Below are 13,471 nucleotides of genomic sequence, written 5' to 3' on the forward strand. Positions count from 1 at the left end.
AAACACTGTGCAGAGAAAACATTCACCCAGATTAAAGATTAAGACGTAGGAAAAAACCTTGGGGGTTATGTAAGCCAATATCTTCATTTTACTAGTGAAAACTCCAAGGCCTATTTAGATCTAAGTGACTCAGGAAGGTTAACTGGGTAGGGTCAGAGGTGAGATTTGAACTTAGCTTCTCTGACTTTAAATCCAGGACTTCTTCCATTTTACCACCAAGTTTCCTTTGATTCTTAGCAAATGAAAAAAAAATGATTATTCAAAAATGAAAGCCTAGTGAGTTTCCAAAGACTGAACAGCAAACATTTCTTGTGCATAATTTCTTTTAAATTTTATTGCATCACATTATTGAAGCATTAAACATGGCTTTATGGATGACTATTTAAATGTGAAAATTCAACATTCTTTGTACCTTTTGGCTATTTACAAATAAGGAATTTCTATGTACTTTATATATATTTATAATATATAACTGTAATTGTATGTACATATGTAGGGATAGGTGACTATACATATGTACATACACATACATCTATGGCCATGCACTGATGGCTATAGAGATGTCATATGTAATAACTCCTCATAAAGAGTTGAAATTTTTAGAAAAAAATTTAATTTGTAAACAGGGTCTTGGTTGTGTTTGGTGACATAGATGTAGGACAATTCTAGGAATGTTATGCCTAAGTATCCAGATTTTAATATACCTTTTTTTGTTAGACTCTGTAAAATTCACATGGGACATACTGCAAAAAAAGTAGGAAACAGACTGGAAAACAGTCCCTGTACACAATTTTCTCTTGGTTTTTTTTTAAATTTACATATATAACTGCCCATGGAGTACATGCTTGCTTTGTCAAGAAAATGGTCTATGGATAGCAGTCATATGCTGGATCGCAAAATGATTTCACAGTAAATCCTCTGCAACGTGCCAACCAACTTGCTACTGAAAATGTCTGTGACATGCACTGAGGTTGCATTTTTTTTCATTCTCTTAAAGGTAGAGCTCTTCCACAGTTGTAATAAGTAGACAGAAGACATCCTTTGCATTCAAATGAAAAGTTAGTTACCTGGGTGGGGAGGAAGGAAAGGGAAAGAAAACAGGGAATTAAAATCACATGTATATACTGTACATTAAAAACACAGGAGTTTGTAGTGACTATTCTGTGACATTTAAAGAATCTGTAAACTAAAACTGTGGAACAGGAGGAGGGAAATACCTAATCACACCTATTTTGCAGCGGGACCAACCGAGGCAGAAGAGAGTTCCAATACACAGCTCAAGGTAAACAGAAGTCACAGGATCATGTCCTGCCACCTGTGGGGCATCGAGGCAAAGCAGCCCCAAGAAGGGCTGTCTTCAGGCCAGGCTTCCATGAAGGATAGCAGTGTGCCAAGGAGATAACAGGTTGCTGCAGCAGCAGGGCATGTTTATTAGATGTCTCTTGTAAGCAGAGGGCTGGATGAGAGAGAACCTTTAGTAGGATACTCTCTGCCTTTGGGGAGCTTATAGTGGAGTAGAGAGACACCAGCACATATAGCTAAATATTAAGTGACAAGTCCAGGGGAAAGTTGGGAACATTGCATGAAGGAAGTGTGTAGTAAAGAAGTAGCAGGGGTTCATCAGGTGATGGGGGGAGGAGGGTGTTTGGGGTAGAGTTAGGGAAGACCTTGAGAAAAGAGCCAAACGAGTACAGTGGGCACTCAGTTTGTCTGGAGCATAGAGTTCCTAGTGTAGAGTAATAGGATATAGGGCAGGAAAAGTTGACTGGAATCAAGTTATGGAGAGAAGGCCTTGAATGCCAGAGCAATGTTGTGACTACACCTAAGAAAGATTTATCAGGCAGTGGTAGGAAGGATGGTTGTGTTTGTCCTTCATTCTCGAAGAGCCCATGGCATCAGGGACATGTTGACATGACTTGCAGCTGACTTGGATTTGAGTAAGGGAGGGCTATGCAAGGTCACCAGCCTCACTTTCTCCTCTGGAGCCATCTGGGTCCAGTAGCCTGATATTCGCCAGGATGACTGCAGATGGCCCAGGATGCATTGGGAGACCCTGGCCGTTTCAGGCTAATGCCTTTTCAGGTACTCACTGTGAGGGAGGTAATGACTGGAAGAAAGAGTGACTGTGGAAAACCAGGTCATTGTGTGGCAGTGAGAATGAAGAAGAGGGAGCTGATAACGAAGATGTAGAGAGAATGAGCCCAAAGTTGTAAACATAGAAGAAACTTGGGGTAATAAGCTCCCTGTTGGACATTGGTAAAAGCATCCTTCTGTATCCAGGTCAAGGTATGGCTCTGGAGCTCAGGATTGAAGGGACCTGAGACAGGGTCATCAGGGCCAACCCTCTCTGTTTTACGGTTGAGGAAGCTGAGGCACAGAGAGGCAATACATGAAGCTAGTAAGTGTACAAGCCAAGATTCAAACTCAGGTCTTCCTGACTAAGGCCAGCATTCTCTGCACCATTCCATGCTGATGTATTAGCAGACAGGATCAGCCAAGCATATGCAGGCTAATCCAGCTGAATCCTGAAAATAGGGATGAACCAAGGGAGTGAATGGAGGTCATGCATGATAAAGGGAAAAGAGGAGTGAAAAAGTGGAAGAAGGAGGAGAATTGGGGGGTGTGGCCAGAGCAGAATTTTGTAATAGATATTAGATCAGGTCCCATTTCAAGCCATGGAAATGAATGTCATTGCTGAGAAGATAATGTGGAGAGAGAAGAGATGAGAACAAAGGAGAAACCCTTGGGTAACGTCCGCAGTGATTTAAGACAGAGGAGCAGAACCAGGATATCCTGCAAGTACTTCAGATTCAGCATGTTCAAAATGAAGCTTACTGCCTTTCCCAAAACACCTGCTGCTCTTTCCGGACTTCCCCTTTCTGCAGAGCTACCATCCCCCAAGTCTTCCATTTTCACAACTTTGGACTTCATCCTTTTATCTTCCCCCTTTTCTTACCTGTCATCAGCTGTACCTCAACATCTTCATCCAAACAATGAGGGGGATGAATTTGATGCTCTTCTGCAATGTCTGAAGCCAAGGGAAGAGAAAGTAGCAAGAGAGAGCACAAGGAAGATGAAGACTTGAAAGAGAAAGGACAATTGAATTTGATGATGAGGTCACTGGTGATCTCTGGGAAGTTTGAAGAGAGTGTTGGGGGCCGAATCCCTTGTGCATGGAAGGAATTGAGAAGACTGGGCAGTTCTGGAGAGGTGAAACGGGAACTGGATAACACACAGAAGGTTAAGATGAGGCTTTTTAAGTCTTGGGCACTTGGAGCATTTTGGGTTTAGATGAGAAAGAGTTGTTGCTAAAGCAAAGCCCTGGAGGAGGAGAGAAGCTCAGATCTTGGGCACACACAGAGAAATCAGTCTTTGTGCTGGTTTTTCTGTTGTTCCAAAATTCTGGTAAAGCCCAGTGCAGCCAAAGGAAGGTGGGTGTGTTTTTTCTTGTAGAGCCCTAGTGCCTGAAGGTAACAGATTTTTTGTATCTTAAAGAGAGAGAAGACATGAGTTTGCTGGTCCTATGCAGTCACTAGCCAGTCACTGCTCTGAAATCCCTGGAAGCCAGAAAATGGAAATGGCACTGATGTGTTAGAAATGGGCCTCCACCAGACCCCCAACTCATCTGTGATCCCCAGATTCACCCTGAGATGGAGAAGGGCCTCAGCACTCCATACTTCCTCCTCCAGTGAAGAGGTTAGTTTAGTGGTAAGAAAGAATAGTTGCCCTTCACATTGTGTCCTGGAGGGCTTGCAGGCAGCCTTTCCCTGCCTCAGCATCTGGGGCTCTTTGCAGGGAGGGCTGGCCCTGAAAATTACAGGCTATTCCACACCACCTTTCCACCATCGTCTCTCCCTCCTGCTTGCATTCCTGGCATGAGGACCCTGTGTCTTCTCACTTACCCAGTCAAGGCCACTCGTTATGATGAGCTTTCCCATTTTTCTTTCTCTCCTTGCGTTCCTTTTGGAGCCGCTCCAGCTCAGCCTCATACATCATCTCCTGAATGAGGTACTTTTCTCTCCTCATTCGATCTCTTAGATCTTTTGGAAGGTCTGGGATCAGGTAGGAGATGAGATGCTTTATGCAGAATACGAGATGCTACAACACAGGAGGACAAAACAAACTCATTTTGGGGCTGTTCTTTCATTTCCAGAAGGGCACTGAGAGGGTAAACTGGCTTTGGGATCATCCCAGCAATTCTGATTCAGTCTGGAGGGACCTGAGACAGCAGCAGGGATACATTGCCTCTGGCCTCAGAGGACCTGGGTTCAAATCCTTGCCTGACACTTGCTAGTTATCACTGAACCTCCTTGAGCCTCAGTTTCCACGTATGTAAAATAAGGGGGTTGATTAAGGAGCCTCTGAGTGTGCACCCAGTTTGGCTGTACTAAATTTGTAATTGTCCAAACTTAGTCAGCTACTTTGGAAGTCTGCAAAGTCCCTGTCTGGCCAAAAGTTACTCTACTATTGACTCCTTTGCTGCTGTTTTTCCTTCTACTAAACTTGAAATTGAAGACATTTCTTTGGACGGAGGCATTGGCTCCAGAAGGCCACTACAAAAATGACCATGTTACCTGGGAGAGGCCAACAGGCGCCCTTTAGCTTAATTGATCAGATGTGGCCTTGGAAGTCACAGAGTTGAGGCCAAAGGAGACAGATATTGCAGTGCTAAATTTGAGAGTCTGATACTGAGCAGCCCTGGTGGTGGGCAGGCAGTACAAGTAGAGTTGGAAAAAGCATGGAAAACCAGTTTTCTAAATTTCATTGAATCCTATAAGGATGGAGGTTCAGAACATGGAAGTGACCTTTGAGGGCTTGGAGTCCAGCCAGCTCATTTTACAGATGGCGATACTTTGGCCAAAGGTCACAAAAGAAGTAAGCAGCACAACTCAGATTTGAAACTAGGTGTTTTGATTCCCAATCCAGGGCTATTTCCATTGAAATGTAGATTATACCTTAGGGCCTCTCTGGAACCTTCTCTTTATAGTGACTATATCTTAAAAGTACAGAGTTGTATGTTGTTTTCCCTATTCAAATGTGAACTCCTTGTGGGCAGGGACCAATCTATGGTGCTGAGCATAGTAGCTGGTCTATATAGTAAGTGCTTGTTGACTGACTGAAACCCTGAAGAAGAACGAGTAAAGGATTACATAAAGGAATTGTAATATAGGAAGAAAAGATAGGCTGTTCCCACGGTAAGAGTGAGGGAGGATGTTGATTGTTTTTCAGTTGTTGTAGTCATGTCCAACTCTACATGACCCTTTTGGGGTTTTCTTGACAAAGGTACTGGAATGGTTTGCCATTTCCTTCTCCAGCTCTTTCTATAGATGAGGAAACTGAGGCAAACTGGGTTAAGTGACTTGCCCAGGGTCACACAGCTAGTATGGCTAGATTGGAACTTGGGATGATGAGTCTTCCTGGCTCCAGACCCAGCACTGTATCCACCTATCTGCCCTTGTTAAAGAACACTTACTACTGCATAAGACAAGGTTGAATGTCTGGCCCACAAGATAACCGCCTAGAGTCAAGATCCTCATTTCTGGTTGTAAAAACAAAACATACCTTTGAAAGTCTTTGGCAAAATCCCAACTGCCACGAGATGGCGCTCCTGCTTTACAAAAAAAAAATCTGTTCCTCTGAATTGTCTCCTTGTGGGGGTGTGCTTCTTTTTTTCATCTTTTACAGGGTTGTTGTGAAGCTCAAATAATCAAATAGGATGCTTTGCAAACTTAGAAAAGCACTTCTGTATATGAGTGAGTCAATTATAATTTTAATGTTTCTGTGTATGTCTCTAATATGAATGTGTACACACATATTAAGCACAGGGTGTCCCAAAAGTCTTAGTGCTCTTGTAAGCTTATTAAAATGTATACATATGCACAGGCAATAAATATTCACACAAACATTTGGAAGGGTAGGGAGGCTAATTAATGTAATACTTTATATAATTCTATCTATCAAAACATTGTTTATTTTTTTTTTCTGTTAGTGGCCCTTAAAATACAAAAGGGCAGCTAGGTGGCAGAGTGGGAGATGGAGTGCCAGGCCTAGAGTCAGGAAGACTCATCTTCCTGAGTTCAAATCTTGCCTCAGACACTTATTAGCTGTGTGACCCTGGGCAAGTCACTTCACCCTGTTTGCCCGAGTTTCCTCTTCTGTAAAAGGAAACAGCAAAACTTCCAGTTGTTACCTTTGCCAGTAAACTCCCAAATGAGGTCATGGAGAGTTGGACATGACTGAACAACAACAAATAAACAAAAGGGAAGTTCCTACTACATGGCAGCCTCTCTAAGTGCTTTACAAATATTATCCCATTTGATCCTCACAATAAGCCCAGTGAGAGAGGTGATTTTATTACTTTCAGTTTATTATTGAAGAAACTGAGGCAAACCAGAGGTCAGTCAGTGCCTTGCCCAGGGTCACTCAGCTAGTAAGAGTATGAGACCAGATTGGAACTGAGGTCTTGACTCCAGGTCCATCACTGCAGTCAGTATCCACTGCCTCAGAACCGAAATTTCCTCCATCTGGTTCAATTAGTCATGTGTGACTCTTTCTGAACCAGATTTGAACTCAGGAAAATGAGTCTAACACCAGGCCCTATACTTTATGCTTTGTGCTGCCTAGCTGCCTGAATAGAATATATGAATGCAGACTCTTGACAATGTACAGATGTATACAGATTTTTCATTGCCATAAATTGCTCTGTCCCTTCTATACTGAGGATTTCCAGCACACACTGTTGGCAGTCAACTTCACTTGCTTTTTATAGGGTGTTCTACAGAGAGTCATAGTTTTTGTACAAAAATCCTTGGACAAACTATACTGTCAGAGCCAACTCCCCACCGAAACCAGGGGCCTGTTTGCTTATACTCATGCATGACGTGGTCTGTTCAAATAGTGATAATCCATCCTCTTGTGCCTCGGTGCCATCTCTTGGTTAAGAGTCATGCTCAGTTTCATTTTATTTTAGTGAACGGGCACTAACGGCTTAGATCAGTGGACTGACAATCATTGACTGCTTTTCTTGATAGATATTTCTTGCCTAGAAATGACTGCCTTTCTCCTCAACCCTACTAGCAGATAATTGTTCTTCCCCAATGGAAAATTGCTAGGCAGATAAGTCTCTCTCAGCAGCTTTAGTCAAAGGATGTATATACCTGTGAATTTGTATATGCCTGAAGCCTTAAATATGGAAAGCCCAGATACAACTGCTACTTGTTTCTAGTGTATTAAATTAATGATCTGACTTACTGGTTAACAATAAAGGTTTTGGGGGCATGTAAACGAAGAAGTAAGGAAAATGCTTCAGATCGCTAATTAGACAACTGACCAATAAAGCGGTCATGTCTCAAAGCTTCCATTTGTTGTTGCATTGATTCAGAGTTCTTCCAGGTTCCACCTGAGTTAAAACTTCAAAGGAAATAAGCTACAGAAACTGACCTCAAATACGATAATAAAAGCCAGACGTGCGGCCAGGACGTGCCAGAATTGCAGCGTGTAGCCATAGGGGACCAGCGAGTGAGGAGGGTCTCGATAATCTCGGTATCTATGAAAAAATCAGAGCAAATTATTTTTCAGTGCAGGATTGATTCTGGGACTCGTCCATTCTTTCTCCCACCCCACGAGGATCATTGAGATGGACCGAGCAACTCAGCCTGCCTCCTCAACATTTCCAGAGCCAGATCTAGATCCAGGACACCATCTAATCCAACACCCCTCCCCCCCTGCCCCCGCCATTTACTGATTAGAAAATGGAAATGTAGGGAGATGTCAAGTCATACTCCAGGTCATACAGGTAGTAAGTAAGCTTCAGAGGTGGGATTTGAAGCCAGGTCTTCCAATTCTCAGGTCAGCATTCTTCCCATTGCAGCACACATCCATAAGGGGTGTCCTAGAATTCTTGGTGCAGCTGCATCAAGACTTGTGGGACATGCTGTATATAATGCCTCCTCCATGGTGTTCATTCCTCCGATCTCTCAAAATAGCAAGTGTTCCTGTAGTGCTTTCAGATTTACAGAGGTGCGCTCATCTGACCCTCATTCATTTCACAATTGGGGAAACTGAAGAGGAAAAGTCCTGACCAACTTTGCATTCAGTGAAAGTGCCAAATAAACCACTTACAAGGAGCTTCTGGAGCACACCTGACTGTAAGATCATAACTGTATTGCATCTTTGGAGAGGTTCTAGTTTGAGAGTTGGAAGGGACCCTGGAGGCCATTTATACCAGAGTCTTGGTTTTTAAATGAGGACGTTGAGTCTCAGTGAGGCTAAATGACTTCAGGTCATGTAGGTGTCAGAGGAATGGTTTGAACCCAAGTCTTTGGACTCCAGAGCCAGTACTCTGCACTGTACCACATAGAGCCACCTAATAATGTCATTGGAGACTTGATATTCTATTGTATTTTGCCTATAAGACAGCATGTTAAAGCTAGGAGAGACTGTGGAGACCATGGAGTTGAATCCCTTGGTTTTAAAGATGAAGAAACTAAGGCTTAGAGAAGTGACTTGTGCAAGATCACATAGTTAATTAATGGCAGACCAAAAACTAGTTTTTAAGGTTTTTTTCCACTGTATCTCACTTCCTTTTCCCTACTATAGAGTATTATTAACAGTCAGGGAAACAGATTTTCTAATCAATCAAAAGACCTTCTTATCCCAATACATAGTAAGACAAAAAAAACTTAAGACATTTTATAATGAAATTAACCCAAATGTAATTAAATAATAATTAAATTAGCAGCAGCTAGATTTAATTCAATTGAAAAAGAGACCAAAGAAACTATAGTTATTTCCATTTCAGGTGCCAGGATTGAAAATTAAACTCATTCTTCTTAAATAGATCCTTTACTCCAACTTCCTTATTTTACAGATGAGGAAAACAAGGCCCAGAAAGGTTAGGTGACTTGCCCAAGGTTACATAGGTGACAGGCATGACTCTAGGGTCATGTATTTTTTGACTGATTTCATAGCTTCCCTTGCCATTGGCAAGATGTAGGTTCCAACCCTACCTCTGACACAAAGGGTCATAGATTTAGAGCCAGAAGAGGTTCCAGAGGTCATCTAGTCCAGTACTTCCATCTTACAGCTTCTTGTGGGTCAGAGAAGTCCAGCAACGCAAATGTGTTCTTTTCCCTTCACTAATTATGAGCCAACATTTAAGTGGAAAGAAATGTTTCATAGTGTGTATACTCAAACTGGGGTTCTATACTCCCGACTCCCAAATTACAAAACCCCTTTACATTAAAAAAAGAAAAATATTAGGGAACATGGCATAATGAACAGAGCACTCACAGAGGGAGTCTGAAGAACTCAGCTTGGGTTCCCTCTGATCCCTTCCTAGCTGTGTAGCTGTGGGGAAAGTATGGTGCTCTCCAACATGGTGCTAGAGTCAAACGATCATGGATTTGTAAGGGTCCTTAGAGATCATCTCAGGCCCCATTCTCCCTGGACGGATGTGGCAGCCTGGGCCCAGTGAGACTAGTAACTGCCCAGAGTGACTTAGCTAGGGTCAGGATTTGAAACTAGGTGTTCTGAATCCAAATTTAGTATTCTTTCTATTATGTTATATTCTCCAACTTGCTTGGTTAGAGTTTCAGTTTAGGGGAGAGATAGATATAAAGATAGATAGAAATAGATATAAATATAAAGAGATAGATAGTTGCATATATCTCTCTATGTATAATCTATCTCCCTAAATATATGTATCTGTATCTCTATCTCTCTCTACAGATATATATATATGTATACATATATACATATATATATATATAGATATGGAGAGAGAGAGAGAGAGAGAGAGAGAGAGAGAGAGAGAGAGAGAGAGAAAGAGAGAGGGAGAAAGAGAGAGATGGAGAAATATAGAGATATAGATAGATATATAGAGATAGAGGGTATGTAGATATACATAGAAGTAGAGATAAAGATGGCTAGACATAAATAGAGAGAGAGGGAGAGATATAGAGATACATAGAGATAGTTGGCTATATATAGATAGCCAACTATATCACTACGTGTCTCTCTATATAATCTATATCTATCTTTGTGTGTGTGTGTGTATATATATATATATAATATATGTATATATATATGTGTGTGTGTGTATATATATATGTACACAGAGAGAGATAGATACATATAGATAGGGAGACAGAGATGGATGGATATATAGAGAGAAACAGAGATAGCCAAGCTAGCCAGATATAACTAGATACATAGAAATAGACATAGATAATGAGAGACAGAGATACATTATATGGAGAGAGCTAGATATAGATAGAGAGATATAGAGAGAAACAGCTAGATATAGACAGGGATATAGAGCTATAAATCAATAGATACAGATATATATATATATATATATATATATATATATAGAGAGAGAGAGAGAGAGAGAGAGAGAGAGAGATCACTGGATATAAATATCTATATAGATAAGATTAAGTATATAGAGAGATAGATACACAGCTATATATATATACATATATATATACATATATATATATGATAAAGAAATATAGATAGTTGGCTTTATCTGTCTATCTTTAGACATATATATATATATATATATATATATATATATATATATGGAGAGAGAGAGAGATAGAGATATTTATAAATTGAGATATTTAGAGAGATACATAGAAATATAGACAGAGAAATACAGATATCGATAGCTATATCTCTGTATCTAATTGTGAAGTGATCACAGACTTCCAGCATATGGAATTGCCCCATCTTTCTCCTTTACTCTATCTTGAAGGATGAACATACTAGCCAGCGGAAAGAGGTCACTGACGCAGCTCTAGCTGTCCTTGAGTAGAGGTGTCACACATATGACCCTGTGGGGCTCGGACCAGATGAAAATGTAATTGGGAGATGCTTCACAAAATAAAAGGGATAAACAAGACAGCTATACTATGCTGAAAAGGAACCACTGACAAAAGCCCAAATTATCAGTACTAAACTTACGTACTCCAAATACCTCAGAATCCAAATTCATAAAGGAAACATCTGAACTAAGAGAAGACATAGTAACTAACATCATAGTGATAGATGTCAGTGTCCCTCTCTCAATTTTTGATAAATCCTAACAAAGATAAACAAAAGGGAAAATATGGAACCGAAAAAATTAGAGTTAAAGGACTTAGGCTGTCTTCTGAGTAGGATGGTAAAAGAAAATGCTTATTTCTGAGAACCACATAGAACTTTTGCAAAAATTGACCATATACTAGGTCACGGAGATGTTGCAAACAAATGTAAAAAGGCAGAAATAGTGAACATGTACATCCTTTACAGACCACAACACAAGAAAATAATTGTTTCAGGCATCACAAATTAAAGACGTAACAATGAAATCCTATATAGTGAGTGGGTCAAAGAATAAATCATAAAAAAAGATAACTATGTAAAATAAGACAATAATGGTAGAACATATCAAAATTTCTGGGATGCAGTTTAAAGCAGTCATCAGGGAACAACAGCCTTACAAAATACATTAACAAAACAGAAAAAAAGAATGGACTGAATGTGCAATTTAAAAATTTGAAAGCCAACAAATAAGTGAACCCTAAAATAAGAACAAAAGAGGAGATACTGAAAAGGAAATAAATTGGAAACAACCCATGAAAATGATAAATAATACTAAAAGCTAGTTCTTTGAAAGACTAATAAAATTTGATAAGCCCTTAGCCAATCTGATTTAATAAAAGAGCAGAAAATCCATAAAGAACAGTTAGTCCCCATACTTCACAAATTATTCTTAAAAATTAAGAAAGAACCCTACCAGAATTCTTTCATGAAATAAATATAATCCTAATAATATGTATAAACTAAGGAAAGATAAAGAAAACTTTAGATCAGTATCATTAATGAACACAGACTCAAAAATTTAAATAAAATCCTGTCAAAGAGACTATAGTGATTTCATTCAAGAAATCATTGATTATGACCAAGTGGGATTTATACCAGGGAGGCAAGGATGGTTCAGCATTAGGAAAACAATGAACATAATTCTATTAAAAATCAAAACATCCCAAACCACACAATCAACTCAACAGATGCAGAAAAAGCCTTCAAAAAAGCACAGTAGTCATGCTATAAGTATTATGAAGTGCAGGCTTAGGGAGATTTTGTTAATATAAATAATATATATTTAAAAGTAAGCATCAGATGCAATGGGGATTTACTAAAATCTTTCTCAATAAACAGGAATGAAGCAAGGATGTTCACCTTAATATTATTTGATACAGTTTTGGAAATGCAGTAAGATGAAAGAAATTAAAGGTATAAAGATAGGTAAAGGGGAGACAAAACCATCCCTGTTTGCTGATGGTGTGAGGGTTTGCATGAAAAATCCCAAAGAATTAAGCAAAGATAATAATTGAAGACAAACAACTTCCACAAAGTTGCAGGCTACACAATAAATCCTCAAAAATCAGCAGCATTTCTCTACAATTACAAAACACAAGAAGCAATAGCAGGGAAATCCCATTCCAAACAACTACAACATGCACAAAATCTGGGGCTCAGCCTACTAGAGCACACAAAAGATATACCGATTCAATTAAAAAGTGCTACTTAAAGGAATAAAGAACTTTATATAAATAAAGAACGACAGGTGGAAGACTATCAGTTCTCATGTCTAGACCATGCCAACATTATGAAAAGGAAAATCCTACCAAAGTTAATTTACACTTTTAAAGGCATACCAATCAAATACCAAGGGAAATTATAGAATTAGATAAAATAACAAAACTCCTTTGGAAAAACAAAAAGATCTAGATTATCAAGGAAAATGATGAAAAGAAGCACTTTCAGCCCTTCAAATATAAAGCAGCAGTCATCAAAATTATCTGGTATTAGTTAAAAAATAGGTAGATCAATGGAACAGACTAGACAAGGGAAATTCAGGAACAGTAGTACTTTATAACTCAGTATATGTATTAAGGTGGAAAACATAAATTACCTAGGGAAAAAAACTTAGTTGATAAAAATTGCTGTGAAAAGTGGAAAGCAATCTGTCAGAAATTGGGCTTAGACCATCATATTACACTACATGCCATAATGCATTCTAAATAGATATGTGATCTTAAAGATCATATTAGAAAAGAGAGAGACAGCTCATATCTCTCTCACAGCTATGGGTAGGAGATGTATTCTTAACCAAACAAGAGGCAATTGCAAAAGATATGATAGATAATTTTGAGTACTTGAAACAGAAAAGCTCCTGCACAAACAAAATCAGTGCCCCTAGGTTAAGGAGGGAAGTGGTCAAATGGGAAAAAACAAATCTTTCTATCAAGTTTCTCTGTTAAGGGTTTGGTATCCAAGATTATATGTGTGTGTGTGTGTCTGTGTGTGTGTGTGTGTGTATACATGTGTACATACACACACACACATACACACACACACACACACACACATATATATATATATATATATATATACATATGTATATTTTTCCGAGTCTGAA

At 39.4% G+C, this 13,471-nt stretch overlaps 1 protein-coding gene across 1 annotated transcript in view; it reads right to left on the minus strand.

The window, feature by feature from the left end:
* Positions 1 to 831: 831 nt before the first annotated feature.
* ANO4 (anoctamin 4) overlaps positions 832 to 13,471 on the minus strand; it is a 429,862-nt gene continuing 417,222 nt past the window's right edge. Inside the window, exons 28-30 of the mRNA XM_036759990.1 lie at positions 7,441 to 7,546; positions 3,903 to 4,098; positions 832 to 1,067 (exon numbers count right to left, since the gene is read on the minus strand). Of these exons, the coding sequence (XP_036615885.1) occupies positions 3,907 to 4,098; positions 7,441 to 7,546 (298 nt within the window). The 3' untranslated portion in view covers positions 832 to 1,067; positions 3,903 to 3,906. The remainder of the gene's footprint in view (positions 1,068 to 3,902; positions 4,099 to 7,440; positions 7,547 to 13,471) is intronic.

Source organism: Trichosurus vulpecula, chromosome 5 (genome assembly GCF_011100635.1).
Source record: "Trichosurus vulpecula isolate mTriVul1 chromosome 5, mTriVul1.pri, whole genome shotgun sequence".
Taxonomy (NCBI): Eukaryota; Metazoa; Chordata; class Mammalia; order Diprotodontia; family Phalangeridae; genus Trichosurus; species Trichosurus vulpecula.